Raw genomic sequence first — 19,969 nt, 5'->3', positions numbered from 1 at the left:
TTCTTTTGGACATCTTTAAATGTCGTCTTTGTCCTGAACTCATTCAGATTAAAGGCTTTCGTCCTGTTCTGGAGGATGAACACAATCATTAACTGTAATGATAACGATTGGATGAAATGAAATGAAATGAACGTCGATCTGAGCGCCGGATGTGAATGTTCAGATGTGTAAGTGAAGACGACGGAGAAGAAAACATCCTACAGACTGATCCTCGTCATGTCAGGCAGGCCAGACCTGTCAGAGCAGGAGAAGCTCAGGTGTCACTAAAAACAGAGTCCTGACAGCAGGACCAGGACCACCGGGACACAAACACAGCAAAGAACCAGGAAACATGTTTCCTGTAACTGAGTCTGTGTGTTTCCTTAACTCACAAAATAAGTGAGGTTGAAGGAGCTGCCGTCTGGTCGGTCCCAGGACGAAGAGGAGGAAGAGGAGCTGTCTGCCCTGATTTCAAAACGAGGAGGGTTTGGGTCTCTGAGGGAGAGGAGAGAAGAGGAAGAGTCTGTTTCAGGAAGTATACCGGACCGACCTCCAGGTCGAATCAGAGTCAGTTTGAGTTTCATGTTTCAGTTGAATCAAAGCAGAATGTTTCCGAATGTTCTGAAACCTGTTTCTATCAGAGACATCTGACCTGATATGAATTACATTCATCATTTATCTGGAATCAGCACAAACGAGCCGTTTGTATCAATAAAATGACGTTGATGTCAAATGACTTCATGCAGCTCTTCACGGTCACTCACCTGGTGAAGAGGAGCTCCGTCTGGTACTTCAGAGGGATGAAGATGTCGTTGATGTTGTCATCCGGGTAGCCCTCTTCTCCCTCACTGAGTGACACACACAGAGATCCACAGTCCACACATGAACCTCAACCAAATAGGTCATTATTATTATTATTAAAATAATAATAATAATGTTTGTTTTCTACAGAGCGTTTAATGGTGACGTCTCACTGCACCAGCAGGTGAATGTAGCAGCTAGCTATCTAAGGGTTAATGTAGAGTGAGCAGATTCCTCTGGAGAAACAAACCCCGACAGGATGACAGCACACGGCTCACCACTGAAACATTCAATAATGTGACACAAAATAGTGATTAAAACTGATTTTACTGATAAAATGAGCCTACTCTCGTCTGTCACCGCTCTCATTGAGCAGCCACTCTGAAGTTAAACGTGTAAATCCTGAGCAGGTGATCGAGAAATAAACACCGCTGAATTTTAGCCATTGACCAATCAGAATTGACATTTAAGAGTGCCTTGTTCTAAACTGAAATAACAGCTAATTGAAATGAAATCATGGTGTTTTTGAACAGCGTTGCAACAGTCCTTTCATCCTCTCATCCTCTCATCCTTTCACCCTCTCATCCTCTCTTCTACTCATCTTCTCATCCGCTAATCCAACTGATCCTCTCATCCTTTCATCCTCTCACCCTCTCATGCAATCATCCTCTCATGCACTCATCCTCTCATCCTTTCATCCACTTATCCTCTCACCCTCTCATCCTTTCCTCCACTCATCCACTCACCCTCTCACCCTCTCATCCTCTCAACTACTTATCCTCTCATCCTTTCATCCTCTCATCCTCTCACCCTCTCATGCACTCATCCTCTCACCCACTCACCCTCTCATCCTCTCAACTACTTATCCTCTCATCCTTTCATCCTCTCACCCTCTCATCCTTTCCTCCTCTCACCCTCTCATCCTTTCCTCCACTCATCCACTCACCCTCTCATCCTCTCAACTACTTATCTTCTCATCCTTTCATCCTCTCACCCTCTCATCCTGTCCTCCACTCATCCACTCACCCTCTCATCCTCTCAACTACTCATCCTCTCAACCTCTCATCCTCTCACCCTCTCATCCTTTCATCACTCATCCTCTCACCCTCTCATACTTTCATCCTCTCATCCTCTCACCCTCTCAACTACTCATCCTCTCACCCTCTCATCCTTTCATCACTCATCCTCTCACCCTCCCACCCTTTCATCCTCTCATCCTCTCACCCTCTCATCCTCTCATGCACTCATCCTCTCACCCTCTCATCCTCTCATCCTCTCACCCTCTCATCCTCTCACCCTCTCATCCACTCATCCTCTCATCCTCTCACCCTCTCATTTCTCTCAGATCCCTGCATGAATTATGTCGCCTCTGAACATCCTGTTTCAACAGGAAATACGTCACATTACTTAACAAAAAGAATAATAGAGAAACAGCTGTCTCACCTGCTGGTCGCCATGACGACCCGTACGTGGTCCAGCAGGACAGAGCGGCTGAACTCAAACTCGAGGCGGAAGGACACCTGGACAGGAAGTGAGCAGGTTTCTTTCAAAATAAAACTCTCAGAGCTGAAAAAAAGACTTTTTCTGCAAATAACTTGACAGTACATTTACTGCAGTACTGTACTTCACTACAGAGGTTTTAATTCACTGCTAATAATCAGCAGGTTGATCCAGAATGAAAAGTATCATTAGTTGCAGTCTGATACAAAATAGAGTCAAATGAAGCTCAACCAGCTCCAACAGTAAAATCCTGCTTTGACATGAATGACTGAGTCACAGTAATCTGATGAGATCAGATAGAACAGTAGAACAGGAGAACAGGAGAGCAGGAGAACAGTAGAACAGGAGAGCAGGAGAACAGCCACAGGGACACTTTACTACACTCAGTACTTTTACTTTAATACCTTATGTACATTTACTGATTGCACTGACATTCTTTACTGAAGTAAGGGTTTAAGGATTTTCTTTTTGTAACAGAGTACTTGTATAGTGTGGTATTAGTACTTTTACTGAAATACAGGAGTTCTTCCTCCATTACTGTGTATTGGTACTTTAAGGGACAGTAAATATCGAAAAACCTCCTCTCTGACCTTCTTCTATGTCTCTAAATTTTTGAACAAAATGTTTGGTCTATCGTCCCAGCATGTGAACGTGGTCTTGCAGATCCTCCACAGTCTCTGATGGTCTCTAGCAGACTGCGCCTCATGTCCTCCCCCCGGCTGCGTCTCAGCCGATCCAGCAGCTCAGTCTTATTAAGAGGAAGCCGACGATAATCTACACCACAGTCTGGACCTATAAACTGGACTTTATTCAGACAGGCATCTGTGGAGCGGGCCCTCGGGGGCCTCACAGCGAAGGGCGGGGCCGCGATCATGTTTACAGGAACGGTCATTAGACTAATGAAGGATTTCAGTCAGTGGCTGCAGCTCGACACACATTCCCACTCTGTTTAATCACCATCATTAGTGCGACTGTGTAACAGCTGTATGACGGTCGAATAACACCTGTCAGACTGTCTGCAGGTCTGATTACAGCAAACTGAGGAAATGTTGTTTATAATGATAAGCCTAATGATCACCTCTCTGTAGAATACTCTACACAGTAAGGATTGATTGATTATTGATTACACACAAGGCACCATGTGGGTCAAATACCAAAAACACTGAATCCTTCATTTCCCATAATGCAACTCAGTGGTGTCTCTTCAGACCCGACTGACTGGAAGTGTTCATGTCTTTCGGTGTCCTCAGCAGCAGTTTGTAACGCAGGCTGTAAATTAAATTCAACTTCCACTGACATGTTTTCTATCTTATTGATTAATGATCAGAAAAATGGCTTTAAACATGTAAATATCATGTGATGTGATCAGAACAGCCACTGTATGAACGAGGAGTGAGAGTGACAGCTCGAGTCAGACAGGAAGTGCTGTCGGAGTACCTGTGCTGCAGGTGTTGGATTATTGCTGCAGCGCACAGATAAACATTAAGGTGTATTATTGATTAGATATCAGTAGCGTATCAGCACTCAAGCTGCATCAGTACTGGAGGATGGATGCAGCACCTACCTGGGACAAGGACTTCATGAATGGAGCGCTGATGTTACAGCTCCTCTGATTGGCTAGTCTGTCTTCAGCATAACACTCAATCTGAAGATCTGATTGGTCCTGTGGGGAAGGGGAGGAGCCTGCTGAGTCATTGAGTCACACTTAGTAGTTACAATCACTAAAGACATCGTAGTAGCTGCTGAATGTTTCCTCTGGTGTCCCCAGAGATTGTGTTACAGTTTAGAGAGTGTTAGAGAGGAACATGTTGTTGTAAACAACCATCTGCTGACAAACGTTTCTTATTGCGATTATTATTGTGATTATTTCTGATTTAATGGAAGTGCATGAGGACACCTTGACTATGAGGCTGGAGAAGAGGAGGTTGGAGGAGGTGGAGATGTGGATGGCGGCTCCATAAGCATTCTCTCCCTGGTTCTCCAGTCGGGCAAAAACCAACATCCTCCTCCGGCCGGTCTCCACCACGTACACAGAGCGCTCTGACGCCCCCTGGTGGCTGCAGAGCGACCAGGCGGCTCGGTCCCTCGAGCTGCAGAACTGCCTGCAGGTGAAGCAGAGAGACAGAGACTTGCGTCAGTACATACGTGATAATAACGTGTGTTTCTGAAGACCGGCTGTTACTCACTGAACATCCATGAGGTCAGTGTGACTGTGGAGGATCAGGTCGGGAACGCAGGTTTCTTCCTGCTCACAGCCGTTCCAGAAGGGAAGCTACGGCAAGAGACAAGGACCATTTTATTTCTCCTTGATGATACAGTTCAGAGCCACAGAGCTCACAATGATGATGTTAACATGCTGATGTTTAGGTGTTCACCATCTTAGCTTTGTATGTTAGCATGCTAACATAAGCTAATTAGCAGTAAACAGCAGCAGCATTGTCCAGCTGAGGGTGTTGGGAACGTCATCAGTTCTGCAGGTGTTTGCTCATAACGTGGGAACGAACATCTGAACCACATTTCATCACAGTCATCCAACACATGTCGAGACTTTTAACAAAATCAACCTCAAGGTGGAGCTAAAGAAAAAAGTGTCATCATCTGGGACTGGTGGGATATTTCAGTCTGGACCAGAGCTGGACAGACTGATGGACACCTGGAGTCCCACCATGATTCCACAAACTGAACGGCTGTGACAGACTCTCACCTCGCTCCTCAGGACGCTCGGCCAGTCCGGGTCCAACACCGGCCCCTCGTCTGGGCTCTGCAGCCCCGTCTCCAGGACGACCGTGATGGGACGTCCATAATCAGCTGTCTCCTGTTCAAAGACGCATCAAAGTGAGAGTGATGTTTGTGTGCATTTGTGTGTGTGAACTGTGTGTGTGTGTTTGTGTGTGTGTGTGTGTCTGTGTGTGCGTGTGTGTGTGTGTCTGTGTTAACTGTGTGTGTGCCTGTGTCTGTGTGAACTGTGTGTGTGTGTCTGTGTGAACTGTGTGTGTGTGTGTGTGTGTTTACTGTGTGTGTGTGTTTGTGTGCATTTGTGTGTGTGAACTGTGTGTGTGTGTGAACTGTGTGTGTGTGTCTGTGTGTGAACTGTGTGTGTGTGTGTGTGTGTGTCTGTGTGTACTGTGTGTGTGTCTGTGTGAACTGTGTGTGTGTGTGTGTGTGTGTGTTTACTGTGTGTGTGTGTACTGTGTGTGTGTGTTTGTGTGCATTTGTGTGTGTGAACTGTGTGTGTGTGTGTGTGTGTCTGTGTGTACTGTGTGTGTGTGTGTGTGTACTGTGTGTGTGTGCGTGTCGGTGTCTGTGTGAACTGTGTGTGTTTGTTTCTGTGTGTGTGTGTGTGTGTTTGTGTGTGTGTGTACTGTCTGTGTGTGTGTGTGTGTACTGTGTGTGTGTGTGTCTGTGTGTACTGTCTGTGTCTGTGTGTACTCTGTGTGTGTGTGTGTGTGTACTGTGTGTGTGTGTGTTTGTTTCTCTGTGTGTGTGTGTCTGCGTGTCTGTGTGTACTCTGTCTGTGTGTGTGTGTGTGTACTGTGTGTGTGTGTGTGTGTGTGTGTGTGTGTGTGTGTGTGTGTTCTGACCTGGATGGAGAAGCTGAGCCGTTGGCAGCTCTGACCTCCAGCTGGCAGAAACAGACTCCTGGGCTGCTGTCGGTCTGATTCGTCCAGAACAGCTCGAGGAGGAAAACGCCTCTCATCCAGCAGCAGACTGAACCACACAGCTGCAAGAGGAGGAGGAGGAGGAGCAGGAGCAGGGGGAGGAGGAGGAGGAGGAGGGACAAGGAGGAGGAGTGGGAGCAGGGGGAGGAGGATGAGGAGGAGAGGAGGAGAAGGAGGAGGAGGAGAAGGAGGAGGAGGAGCAGGAGTAGGGGGAGGAGGAGGGACGAGGAGGAGGAGGAGGAGAAGGGATGAGGAGGAGGAGGAGGAAGAGCAGAAGCAGGAGGAGCAGGAGGAGCAGGAACAGCGGAGGAGGGGGAGGTGGAGGAGCAGCAAGAGGAGGAGGAGGAGGAGGAGGAGGAAACAGGGGCTTACAGGAGGCTCATGTGCAGCACAACAACACTGTAAACAGACTTTACGGGTCTTTCAGGTGATATGAAAGGAGTGATGTCACCTGGTCATTATGTTCTAAATGTTTTGAGACGTCAGTGTTTCCGTCCACTGGAGAGACGAGGACAGACAGGAGGACACAGTCGCTCCACAACATGATTCATTCTGTTTCCATCGTCACATTCATGAATGGAATTGACCCACACAGGGCTGACGTGTTGGACTCGGACCTGAGATGTCTTATCCCTGAAGACTGCGACAGGAAACAGCAGCGAGACATATAGCTGTGTCTGCTTTAGAGGAAGCAGAAGCTGATCCAGAGACACTCATTGTCATTGAAAAATGAATCTGGTACAAAGAGGACGCCTGTCATGGCGGCAGGTAAAGAATGAGACACATGTTCTCGAGGCCTCTGGTTAGCAGCGACACGGACTCAGGACAAACTGACTCTGCCGGACCTGAACGACGTGAGCTCGTCCTTTGAGAACAAGCTGAAGAAGTCTGTCTGCGTGCGACTGAGTGTGTTTCATGGCCGTCATGTTGAGCAGCTGGCGGTCCGACGACTGTTCGTCTGATGGTGATTAACAGAGAGGCTACGTGGCATCGGTCGATTCTGCCGTTCACTCCAAACAAAGTGCACATTCAGGACTGAGTCGTGCATCAGCTGTGTTCCTAATTACTCCTCTGATTACCTCCTTCTCTGTTAATGATTGATGGGAGTGATGCATTCCTCGCTTCCTTGTTAGTTCTTGGACTGCAGAGCTCCTTCTCATGTGTGCAACAACTGAAGCCGGGTTTTGAGTTATGAGCGCACAGAGAGCCGAGGTAAGCTGCTTCACGTTACGAACGCCACGTCTGCACACAAAGAAATAAACTAACCGAGTTCATCTTCAAACAAAGCTTCAGATGTCGTCAGGCTTCCGTCCTCGACCTGTCCACTGAAGCCGTGTGGAGTCTTGGCGCGTGCATGCGTCTCTGCCTCCGTATGTGTGCGTGTGTCTAATCCAGTCCAGATGATCGGGGGGAGGATGAGGAGCCGATGGAGCGAGAGGAAGGTATGAAGGTATGAAGTGATGGAGGGAGGAGGAGTGACACAGTTTAACGGCGGCTGGCTGGAGTTAGCATGTTAGCGAGGTTTCCATGCAGCCGGCCCGCACATCTGAAGCCAATTACACAGAGACACGACAGCGGCTTCACGGAGCACTGTGGGGAATCTGCTGCGAGGAAAAGACCGCGAGACTTAACGCACTCAAAACAACAAACATCTGGAGGAGTCTGACGCCCTCGTCACGAGCGTCCACACAGCTGGAGGAGCTGGTTTAATCTGCGGAAGTCAAGGTTTCCCGTCACTGATCCGGACGAGGTTCAACATTCACCTCCACGTCTTTACAGGGAAAACCCTCGACCTGCTCCTGAGCCGGGAGCTAAACGCTCTAAATGCTCAGACATTAACTGTTAGCTTTAGAGTCCAGTCACATCATGACCAGCCAAGACAAATCAGCTCCAGGATGATCTCATGACGAGACGTAGCACGACGAGCGAGCACGCGCTCAAAGTGTGAACTTTGTTCCTCCGGCTCAAATGAGGTTTTTACGTCGGGTTTATTTATTTGAGTCCAAATCTGAGTTCAGTGTCGGACAAGTCTGTTCTGATGTTAGTCCACGGTGTGTTTGTGTTATTCTTTGTTTACAGCCATCACCAAGAAACAAGGACGGTGGCCATTTTTCACAAACTAGAGAACAATGTTCAGGCGGGTGGAGCCACGACTGAAAGAAGTTCGACGAGGTGACATTATTCCATCAAACTCCTCGGAAATAAAGTATCATGTGGCACAAACAGCGATTATCTCACCGGGGGCCCGGGCCAACAATGAGCTACTGGGCCCCTGTCGACACAGCAGATTGGATTGTCAGAATGTCAGACTGTCAGTAAATCTCAATAAACTTTTATACTCAAATCTGAAATAATGAAAAACATTTTTATTATGGGGGGGGGGGTAATGTGATGTGTTTTGGGAGAGACGGCACTGTCTCAATGCAGTCAAGCTTAGTTCAATAGGTGAGGGGGCTCTCACTGGATGTAAGCCCTAAAATACACCTTCAAACACCTGAGGCCCACCTCGCCCAGGTTTGGTCATCTCACCTTGGACATATTATTCTCTGCTACTCAGTGAGCCAGAAAACTCAACTTCGTTGTCACATCTTATGAAACAGAAACTTTATCTACCTCAAACCAGTCCAGCTCCACTGGTGACACCTACCGACATCCGTCCTGGTCTTTGTCCTGGCCTTTGTCCTGGAGTCCAGACTCAGACAGACGGTAACAGACATGCAGGTGACCTCCTTCCCTCCTCGCCGACAGTCTTTGTTAAAAATGTTGACCTTCTCGGGTTCAAAGGTCAGCGTGGCCTGAATCCGCACCACGCCACGAGACCTGGAGGAAGGGAGCACGCCGTCACGGTTCAGGTTAACACCAGGAAATTCAGGTTAGGCTCACAGGGGAGCTAAAATGCTGACATCAACATGCTGAAATGCTAACAATGACAATGCTAATATAATAATGTGTGTGTGTGTATTTCTGTGTGTGTGTGTGTGTGTCTGTGTGTGTGTGTGTGTCTGTCAGTCTGTCTGTGTGTGTGTGTCTCTGTGTCTGTGTGTGTCTGTGTGTGTCTGTCTGTTTGTCTGTCTGTCTGTGTGTGTGTGTCTGTGTGTGTTTGTGTGTGCCTGTGTGTGTCTGTGTGTGTGTGTCTGTGTCTCTGTGTCTGTGTGTGTGCATGTGACAGTCTGACCAGATGATGACAGCAGCTCCCAGTGCTCCCACAGCGAGGTCGACGAGTCCGTCTCCATTGACGTCCAGAACGCCGTGAACACTTTGACCGAAATACTTCAGACCTGCAGAAAACGCTGCTGCTGACAGACGCTGCAGAAGCAAAGACAGTAAACACAGATATTATTTGTTTCCTGTTCAGATACCATCTCTTTGACTGAACTGGTTCTGATCTGTCACCTGTCTGTACTGGAGCTGGATGGTTTTGTCCTTGCCATAGAATACATAGACCGCCCCCTGGTGGTCGTCCTCCAGCGGCGCACCCACAACCAATTCCCTGAACCCGTCCCCGTTCATGTCGGGTATCTGGGCCAACGACGAACCCAGCCGGGAGTTCTGAGATCGGTCAGAAACCTCCAGCGCCCCCTGCAGGATGAATGATGTCTGGAGGGAAAAGGTTTATTTCAGTTTTCTGTTTCTCTCCATGTCTGTCCTGATAAAACCTGTGTGTATAATATAATAACTGTGTGTATGTAGCTGTGTGGTACATGTGTGTATGTACCTGTGGTGTACCTGTGTGTATGTACCTGTGGTGTACCTGTGTGTATGTATCTGTAGTGTAACTGTGTATGTACCTGGTGTACCTGTGTGTATGTACCTGTGGTCTACCTGTGTGTATGTACCTGTGGTCTACCTGTGTGTATGTACCTGTAGTGTACCTGTGTGTATGTACCTGTGGTGTACCTGTTTGTATCTACCTGTGGTGTACCTGTGTGGATGTACCTGTGGTGTACCTGTGTGTATGTACCTGTGGTCTACCTGTGTGTATCGACCTGTGGTGTACCTGTGTGTATGTACCTGTAGTGTACCTGTGTGTATGTACCTGTGGTGTACCTGTTTGTATCTACCTATGGTGTACCTGTGTGGATGTACCTGTGGTGTACCTGTGTGTATGTATCTGTAGTGTAACAGTGTGTATGTACCTGTGGTGTACCTGTGTGTCTGTACCTGTGGTGTACCTGTGTGTCTGTACCTGTGGGGTACCTGTGTGTCTGTACCTGTGATGTACCTGTGTGTATGTACCTGTGGTGTACCTGTTTGTATCTACCTGTGCTGTACCTGTGTGTATTTACCTGGTGTACCTGTGTGTATGTACCTGTGGTGTACCTGTTTGTATCTACCTGTGGTGTACCTGTGTGTATGTACCTGTGGTGTACCTTTGTGTATGTACCTGTGGTGTAACAGTGTGTATGTACCTGTGGTGTACCTGTGTGTATGTACCTGTGGTGTAACAGTGTGTATGTACCTGTGGTGTACCTGTGTGTCTGTACCTGTGGTGTACCTGTGTGTATGTATCTGTAGTGTAACAGTGTGTATGTACCTGTGGTGTACCTTTGTGTTTGTACCTGTGGTGTACCTGTGTGTATGTACCTGTGGTGTAACAGTGTAGATGTAGACCTTCCCTCTCTCCCAGCCCTCGCTGTAGAACATGGGTGCTGCCACCAGGAGGACATCCGTCTGTCCGTCACTGTCTATGTCCATCGATAACAACTCACAGCCGAAATATGAACCGATCTGGGAAACATATATAAGTATTTATACTATACACTGTATGGTATATTTAGTGCCTTATGTAGTAGAGGCGAATAGAGTGAGGCTGTTCTGACTGATTTCACTGAGTCTGAGTTTGATTGTCATCCCTCAGAGATGTTAATGAGCACATGATGCACAGAAACTAAACCATATCCCACTAGAGCTGATCTCAGACCACCATCTTGGACACAGTTCCACACAAGGTGCATCTCTCATTTGATAAGATGAAGATGAACCAGATGAAGGTTTTGTACCATGCGTCACTTTTAGTTGTGTGCTGACAAACATGTTTCATTATTATTCATCATTATTCAGTTTATTGAAGAATTTGTATGTGTTTTGACATTTTCCTGTTTCCAGATTTAAAGCAGCCATCGTCTCATCTGCTGACCACAACTTTGGAACTACAACTATTTTAACTATCAATGATTGGAGCTGTTGGTTCTCACATTTAGAGCAGAACCTGTGGACCTGCAGCAGAACACACTTGAAGTGAACCAGTCTCGTCAAGTGGACCAGTCTACTTTTTTGGACTGTTTCCAAGTTCAATAACAGCTGTCATACTTGACTGAATGTACCGAATGTACCGATGTTTCTGTGTGTGTGTGTGTGACCTGCTCTCCCAGCAGGGCCTGCAGGATGGTCAGGTTTCCGGTATTCTTCAGGGTGAAGACGATGACCTTGCCGGTGTGGTTAAACCTCGGAGCTCCGGCCACATAGAGCTGAGAGCCGCGAGATGAAATGAGTGAACCCACCGAGTAACCTGAAACCAGGAACAAACAGAAATGGACCAACAGGAAGTGATGCAACCGAGACGTTTTATTCTGTGATTCTTTCACAGATAACTGCAGATGGTGATGGAGGTCAGCTGCTCAGACTGCATGTCCAGCATTTTGGCTACTTGCTGTTTTAAGAATATTCATGGTCAGCAAAAGATGAGCCCAAATGATTCTGGTGACCCCCCCTGACCTCCCCTGTAGCACCACCACCAGGCCAAAGTTCCCCCTCTACACTTGTACTACACTCGAGCAGCTCTGACTGACTGTAAGGCCTTTGCAATGGTTCCACCCTCAGTTTGAATAACTGCTAATGGCAAAGCTCAAACAATACATAAATAATCAGTGTACTGTTGTTTTGTTCATCAAACTAATGAGGCATCAAACTCTAGAACAGAGTCTAGAGCAGTGCAGGTTCTTTGATTCCACATGTCATTACCCAGATAAGCTCCGTGGTTCTTCAGCTCCTCTGGAAACTCGTCCCTGTAGGAGGATTTTGGCGGTACGACTTTTCCATGTTTAGTCTCCTTCAGCACGGCACCGTTCCAGTCGTAAGCGCCCACCGCCCCGAGCAGAATACCATCCTGCAGGGAAAACCTGGATTTTAATAAAGATCACAGCAAGTCTAATGTGTCGCATTTCCAGTATATACCATGAGAAGTATTCAAAGACCAGGAGGACAGCCCAGCATTCAAACCTGGAAGTGTTCATGTGTTCGTTATTAAATGAATCCATCAGTGGAGTCATTGACAAACTCCTGTAAGAGTACAAAGGGGGTGTTTGATGCTCATATTGTCACATATGCTGGCAATTAAATTTTAATCTGTAAAGTAACTGATGATTGCAGTGGAGTAAACAGTACAGTATTTGTTGTGGAACAGAAGTATAAAGTGGCCTCAAGTGGAAATACTCACATTTAGACTTAAATACAGAACTTGAGGGTACTTAGTTACTTTCCATCGGTGAGAAAACTCCTATCAGGATGCTTCTGTTTACTTTGAGGTCACCTCACATAAACCCGTTTTCCTTCTCCTGAAGGAGAATAACTAAAAGGTTTTCAGTCTCATTTGACATTAAGGACCGGCTCAGTCAGATCAGATCTCAAAGGAATCTTTCCACACGGAGTTCATCGTCTTCTTTCCAACAGTTAGACGAGAAGGTTGACACCACGCCTGGCGCTTGAAGCTACGACCAGCAGCTGGTTAGAGTCGCCACAGCAAGAAAGTCAATAAGTTTACTTCCAGAAATGTCACCCTGTTCCTCTGAAAGCTCAACCACAGAGTACAGCTTCGGTTCAGGTCTCAGTTTGATGCTCGAGACCTTTTGTCACACCCAGATGAACTCTGGCGGTCGTAAAGTCCAGATATGAAAGTGATTAAAGTGCTGAGTCATAGTCTCTATGGGCCAGTGAGCCGAGGACCGGTGAATGACCAAATCCTTGGCGACGGCAGCGGCGCAAAGCTTCCAGCCTGCAGGGCCTGAGTCGCACATGGACTGACTCTGGATCAGCAGATTCACTGTTAAATGTCAAAACGCTGCTTTTGTAATCGTGTAGGAGGAAGAGGAGGATGGTTTTCCTGCAGGACGACTCGGTCGCAGATGATACTGTGTCGTCTGTTTTCCACATCAGACTGACTTCGACCTGATTTCACATTTTACCTTTTAATCCTGGAGCTGAAGAGCAGGAAACTCTTCACATATTTGTCTGCGTCTGAGACGGCGTGCATCATTGCTAATGAACGCATGTGTGTCTGTGTGTGTTTATGGGCTGAGGTCTGTTGCCATGTGCTCCTGCATGTCTCGATGTGTGAGAGTGTTTTACTGGCAGCTTTACGTTCAGGAAAACCATCTGCTCTGTGTTACACATAGAAAGTTTCCACGACACACTTTTCACTCCCTGACGTTGGAATTTAGTCAAAAACGATTTTTCCCTGGACGAGAAACAACAGAAATATTTCTAGAAGCTTCTTATTCTGCAGCCTCAGACATCTGTCAGGACCAGGACCAGACCCAGAACCAGATCGACAGTGGAGGGTTAAGAATGATACTGATACCACAAGTTGAGAGTTTGATCTTTTGTCTGTGTTTCTGTTGGAATCAATTAAAAACACAACTCTGCACCTGTCTTCTCTTGGTTTTGTTGGATCATGATTTGCTTTTCTGGAGGAAAATCCAAAATTGTTACCGACATCAACTAGAAACTTAAACCTGCCAGGTCCCTAATTTCTACTGATAGAAGTCTAAATTAGGGTGTAATCCTGCAGCAATCTGAGGGAAATGCTAATTATTCTTGATCATGTATGGACAGATCTTTGGGAATAACACATGTTAAAATAATGAACTACACGTTTTAGTAAAGAGTATAATTGAACTCATCCAAAGCCCTTTCAACAGAGCTGCTTCTCCACTTCTGACTCGATTAAATGTTAGCGTCAGTGTGATCAAATCTCTACACAGGAAGTGACTAAAGAGACAAAGTGAGACAGAACGTTGGACTCATCATCACAGACCAACACACAGAATCTGCGTGACCTGAACAGAAAAGTAAAGACTCACTTTGACTAAATGTGAGGAGAAGCCAGCCTGAGCCATCTGCAGACCAAACCCTCGACCCTGACTGCTGGTTCCTGCAACAGAAACACAGTTACTCTCACATTTTAATGGATGCCATTTTTAAGCTCTTCCAAGCATCAAGTGGTGCCGGCAGTGCTGATCTCACTGGACACCACATGGCAGCTCTCTGCAGAGGGAAAGGTCTATACAGCTGCCAGGTGGAAGAACCACTCAGATCTTTTCCTTAAGTGAAATGAATAATACCACAGTGTAAAAATACTTAAAGAACCCAAAGTAAAAGTACTCACGTTAAAAGAAGTCTAATTTCAGAGAAAATATATATATTATATTACAGGATCATAATATGTGCAATGTGCAGAGTAAAAAGTACAATATTTGCCTTCAAAATGCAGCAGAGTAGACGCATAAAGTACCTGAGTAACTGTACTTACAACCCTGATTCCAGCAAAGTCTGCTCCGAACTTTTCTGGAATCAGAGTTTACTTGTTGCACGTCCAGCTGACCCATTTAAAGTGAAAGCAGACACATGAGCAGATTGTACCTACCGAGCTGAACATGATGGACAGACAGAACGTGTTGATGAAGTGAGTGATGAATATAAAGAGATACCAAGACCAAACCACAAAATAACTTATCATATCATCAGAAGAAAACTGATTCTGACAGCTGATTTTAAACTTGCATGACTTTTTTTTTTGGCCACTTGTGGGCAGCACCACAAGCTGAAAACACAAATGACATATTATCGCCTCATAAAGCTGATGTGTTTATTATATGCTAATATATGAACAGTTGCCCATCTCCACATCCAGCAGCTACAGAGCAACAGGACCCTCCCATTGGATGAAGTTTGTGTCACCTGATAAATGTAAATCCAATTTCACTCTCTTTTAGCTCTGGTTTTGGTCTCTTCTAACTCCTGAGGGAAATATCTGGCTCCAGATATGATTTCAGTACTATTACTACATGAGTACTAGTATTCATGTTCAGACATCGACAAAGGTTTAAAGGATGACTTTTGTTTTTAACAACCTGGACCTTATTTCTAGCATTAAATACGACCATTTACTCACCCAGACAACTTTGGTGGCATTTGGAGTCGTTTTGAAGAAATTAGTCCCAGAGGAGCGGCGCGTATATCCGTATAATGCGAGTACTCGGGGCATCCATGCGCAGCCTCTATATAATGCATAATCTGCGGCGAAACGCGATCATATTCCAATATTTTGTTCTGATATGCTGGTGCTATTCCCCTCTGAGCCCGTGGTGGCATGTTACAAACATCCGGCGTCTCTTGGCAACTACCTCTGACGTGGATGATGTCATTACCGAACGCGAACTACGAATACGCAATAACGAACCATAGCTGTGCCAAACTACAGCTAAACTAGCTGACTGCCGGCTCAGAGGGGAATAGCACCAGCATATCATAACAAAATATTGGAATATGAACGAGTTTCGCCGCAGATTATGCGTTATATAGAGGCTGCGCATGGATGCCCCGAGTACTCGCATTATACGGATATACGCGCCGCTCCTCTGGGGCTAATTTCTTTAAAACGACTCCAAATGCCACCAAAGTTGTCTGGAGGAGTAAATGGGCGTATTTAATGCTACAAATAAGGTCCAGGTTGTAAAAAACGAAAGTTATCCTTAACATGCAGAGGGTCAGCTGACCTTCCAGAGAGAAGATCCTCTCTCCCAGCGCGTCCACGATATCCTTCAGTGCTGACTCGTCGGTCACATTGAAGAAGTGCTTCTCATCCGGGTCGCTCGCAATGAACTTGATTTCCTTCAGAAAGGCTTCAGGGTTGATTCCCCGTCGGTTGTAATAACCCAGAACCTGAGAGAGACGCAGAGGAAACACTCAGGACAAAGAGGTTTGAAGGTCCAGAGACAGAAGGCAACAAAGGGGTTCTGGTGCTCATGCTGGGAGACAAATGTGGAGAGCAGAAGGTAAATTTTAGGTTGCAGTTAAAGCAGGAAGTCCTGACTCTCAGGAACAGAAAGCTGAATCAGGACGACAGGAAGTCAGGCTGGGTCAGCAGGATGTGTAAAGGTAAAGAGGGAAGGACTCACAGCGATGGCGTACATGGTGATGTTGTCTCTCTCGCTGTCGCCGACAGCCTGCAGCAGCTGCGGGCTGTCATGAGATTCTCCGTCTGTGATCACGATCATCACTTTCTGAGCGCCGGGCCGGCCGCCGCGCTTGAACGCCTCCGACCTGCATGGAAAAGCACCAGAACCCGAGAGTGAACCCGGTCAGACTGCGTACAGGGTTTACGTCCCATCAGGGATATCATTGAGTGTCGTACCGCGCCACGTTGATGCCCAGCGCCGTCCTCGTCTCCTCGCCGCCCCGCTGGTCGATGCTCCTGGCGGCCTCCACCACCTCCTCAACTGTCTGATACTCACCCAGACTGAACTCATGGACCACTTTGGACCCGTACTGAATCACACCCACCTGCAGCCAAAACACACCACAGCTCAGTCCGAACCTGCAGCTGAAGGTGTCACCACAGCGCTGCACAAACATTGAACTAACCGACCCAGAGACCTCCAGAGAATCATCCGAGCCTGGCAGATATTTGTCCGACCTGAAGTGTAGGTCTGGTCTCTGTTTTAGCTGCATGCTGACCTGATTCACAGCTTCTGGAAACCTCCAAAGGTCACGATTGTCACACCGTGGGGAGGTTGGCTCGTCTTCCTGTTTTATTTTGAAAGCCTAACTCTCCTCTCGTTTCAGAGCACTTGCCCTTCCTCCTGTGTCATCGGTGTGTCCGTCCTGATTACCTATTGTCTCCACCTATTCCTGATTACCCTCCATGTGTTAAATAGTCTGCGTCTCCCTTGTCTTGTGCCTGTCTTTGTCCCGTTCCCATAGCCACAGTATCTCGTCCACATGTTCCATAGTCCTGTTCATGAGTGTTTTTTGTCTGTAAGTTTAATAGTTCAGATTTTGACATTTTTCGTTTGTCCTAGCTAACCCGTTTTGTAGTCCTCATTAAGAGAGTTTTTTGTTTGTTAGACTTTTCTTACTTAGCGATAGTATTCCTCTGTTTTCTTAGAGTGATTTTTAATTTTGTGAGATTTTCTTGTCAGGTTTTGTTTTCTGTTAGTCTTGTGTTCGTCCTCCCTCGGGAGCGATTTCAGTTTGTAGTAGTTATCATAGTGTTTCTGTTATTTTGTTATTATCCTCTGCTAGAGCACTTTATGTTATTTCTTTTCCTTTCTTAGATAGTTCAGTATTATTGTGAATATCATTTTTAGTATATATAGATATATAGATATCTTAGATAATTTCATAGCTCCTGATTCCTTTGCTCATTGAAGAGGTCTGGGATTTCATGCTTAATAAAAGCCGTGTTCGATCAAGTCTCTGCATCTGAGTCCTTAGTGTGTGCCGGCCTGACAACGATTAATCATTTAAAATACGTATTATAGAAAAAATGCTCATCACTTTTTGCTTTTATCATTTCTTACTGAAAACTCACCCACTACTCGATGGGTCACCAATAAACGTGCAGACATTTGTGGTCCCCAGAGGATGAGTCCTTTGATGATCCTCTGACCTTTTTTTTTGGGGTGCCACCATGAGGTGAACATTTCTGTGTTTTAGTGAACCATCTCTATTGGATGGACAACAGCATTTTAAAAACAAATAAATCAAATTTCTTTGAGTAGAGAAGTTTGATTGAAACTGATTTTCACCTGGATTTCATAACACATCAAAAGCTGCTTTTCTTCCTTTTTATGACTGCAGGTGCTGCCCAAACAGCCATTTCTTATTGATTAGCTGAAGAGTTATAATTGGGTGGTAATTATAAGTAGTATAAGTTCTAAAACAATGATTTCACTTATTTTACATGTTGAGTTTATACAGAGTTGACCTTCCTTTTAACTTTTCATTTAAAGCCAAATAAATATTTACTTATCGCTAATTAATTACTGAAAACCTTTTTCTTCATTAATGTTGATTTATACACACATCTGTAGACACATTTCACATCTTTAAACGTTCATCTGAAGTGCTGTGAAACGAGCACCAGGGCTGTGTAACTACATGTTCCAGTTTTTCAGACTGACTGAACAGCAGCCATGTTTTTTCCAGCCTGGAAAGCAGAAGCACAGACCAATAACAGCTCAGCGAGAGGCGTTTTCACCCAGATCAGTCGTCTATTGTAACAGATGCATCATGGAGGGAAACAAAGGACAAACAGCAGAGACTGTGTGTGGACATGTGAGGTTGTGGATTTAATGAGGTCATGAAAACGGACATGAAACCACAACAGACGTGACCTTTGTCCTTACTGGCATCTCCAGACTGTTTTCATGTAAACTGTTGAGAAATGTGAGTGAGATTCAACCAACAACGACATTTTTCAGGGCTGAAAGCTGCCACTAGCTCAGAGTCTGTGGTGAAATTCAACACCTTCACATTTTCAGTATCTTGCCAAAGAATTCAAAGCATTCTGTATAAATATGTGAGTGGAAAAGTCTGAATTTGAATCATGTTAAAACTCCACTAAACGTCTGTGCTGTAACAGTAAACAAACAAATGAAGTGAGCTTTATTTGTGCAACACTCAATCCAACTGGACTGACTCTTTAAGATTTAGCGATGAACCGACCTGCGTCTGACCTGGGCCGATGTAGAACTTGTGCAGGATGTTGATGAGGAAGTCCTGGACCTCGTACCAGGGGTAGATGGAGTTAGAACCATCCAGAACGATCACGATGTCCATGAACGTCTCACACCCTACAAGATAAAAAACAAAAACAAACAGGACAGGAAGATGAATGGATGGATGGATGATGGATGGAAAAATGGATGATGGATGGATGGATGGACGGATGATTGGATGGATGGATGGATGGATGGATGGATGGATGGATGGATGATGGATGGATGGATGGATGGATCGATCGATAATGAATGGATGGATGGATGTATGGATGGATGGATGATTGGATGGGTGGATGGATGGATGATGATGGATGATTGGATGGATGGCTGGATGGATGGATAGATGATGGATGGATAGATGATGGATGGATGGGAGAGGGATGGATGGATGGATGGATGATTGGATGGATAATTGGATGGATGGATAGATGATGAATGGATGGATGGATGGATGGATAGATGATGGATGGATGGATGGATGGATGGATGGGTGATGGATCGATGGATGGGTGATGGATCGATGGATGGATGGATGGGTGATGGATGGATGGATGGATAGATGATGGATGGGTGGATGGTTGGGTGGATGGATTGATGGATATATGGATGGATGATTGGATGGATGATGGATGGATGGATGGATGGATGGATGATTGGATGGATGGATGATTGGATGGATGGATAGATGATGGATGGATGGGTGATGGATGGATGGATGGATGGATGGATGGATGGATGGATATATGGATGGATGATTGGATGGATGGATGATTGGATGGATGATGGATGGATGGATGGATGGATGGATGGATGGATGGATGATGGATGGATGGATGGATGGATGGATAGATGATGGAAGGATGGATGGAAGAATGGATGGATGGATGATTGGATGGATGGATGGATGGATGGATGGATGGATGATTGCATGGATGGATGGATGGATGATTGGATGGATGGATGGATGGATGGGTGGATGGATGGATGGGTGATGGATGGATGGATGGATGGATGTGCATTGATTACTGTGCAGGGCGGGTGCGATGGTGTGGGACAGTCTGAAGTTTCGGCTGACTCTGGAACAGATTCCTGTGCTGTACAGGGAGCTTCCACATTCATGAGACCAGAGTGGACCACAGGTCTGAGGACACATTCACACACAGCAGCAGTGAAAAACTCTTGAATGTGTGTGAACGGGTGAAAATGATGTAAATATCTGAAAAACGTGCAAAACACATCACAGTGAAG

General features: G+C 46.0%; 1 protein-coding gene across 1 annotated transcript in view; it reads right to left on the bottom strand.

Moving 5' to 3' along the window:
- itga11b (integrin, alpha 11b) overlaps positions 1 to 19,969 on the bottom strand; it is a 36,126-nt gene that overhangs the window by 4,406 nt on the left and 11,751 nt on the right. The window contains exons 5-24 of the mRNA XM_041938965.1: positions 19,748 to 19,862; positions 18,666 to 18,793; positions 16,351 to 16,499; positions 16,115 to 16,259; positions 15,713 to 15,878; positions 14,018 to 14,088; positions 11,901 to 12,045; positions 11,300 to 11,448; positions 10,524 to 10,667; positions 9,333 to 9,536; positions 9,115 to 9,245; positions 8,587 to 8,759; positions 5,862 to 6,001; positions 4,985 to 5,095; positions 4,467 to 4,552; positions 4,178 to 4,382; positions 3,845 to 3,943; positions 2,224 to 2,300; positions 744 to 827; positions 372 to 474 (exon numbers count right to left, since the gene is read on the bottom strand). Coding sequence (XP_041794899.1) covers positions 372 to 474; positions 744 to 827; positions 2,224 to 2,300; positions 3,845 to 3,943; positions 4,178 to 4,382; positions 4,467 to 4,552; positions 4,985 to 5,095; positions 5,862 to 6,001; positions 8,587 to 8,759; positions 9,115 to 9,245; positions 9,333 to 9,536; positions 10,524 to 10,667; positions 11,300 to 11,448; positions 11,901 to 12,045; positions 14,018 to 14,088; positions 15,713 to 15,878; positions 16,115 to 16,259; positions 16,351 to 16,499; positions 18,666 to 18,793; positions 19,748 to 19,862 — 2,625 coding nt within the window. The remainder of the gene's footprint in view (positions 1 to 371; positions 475 to 743; positions 828 to 2,223; positions 2,301 to 3,844; positions 3,944 to 4,177; positions 4,383 to 4,466; positions 4,553 to 4,984; positions 5,096 to 5,861; positions 6,002 to 8,586; positions 8,760 to 9,114; positions 9,246 to 9,332; positions 9,537 to 10,523; positions 10,668 to 11,299; positions 11,449 to 11,900; positions 12,046 to 14,017; positions 14,089 to 15,712; positions 15,879 to 16,114; positions 16,260 to 16,350; positions 16,500 to 18,665; positions 18,794 to 19,747; positions 19,863 to 19,969) is intronic.

Source organism: Chelmon rostratus, chromosome 6 (assembly GCF_017976325.1).
Source record: "Chelmon rostratus isolate fCheRos1 chromosome 6, fCheRos1.pri, whole genome shotgun sequence".
In the NCBI taxonomy this organism is placed as follows: Eukaryota; Metazoa; Chordata; class Actinopteri; order Chaetodontiformes; family Chaetodontidae; genus Chelmon; species Chelmon rostratus.
This window is presented reverse-complemented; position numbering and strand designations above follow the sequence as displayed.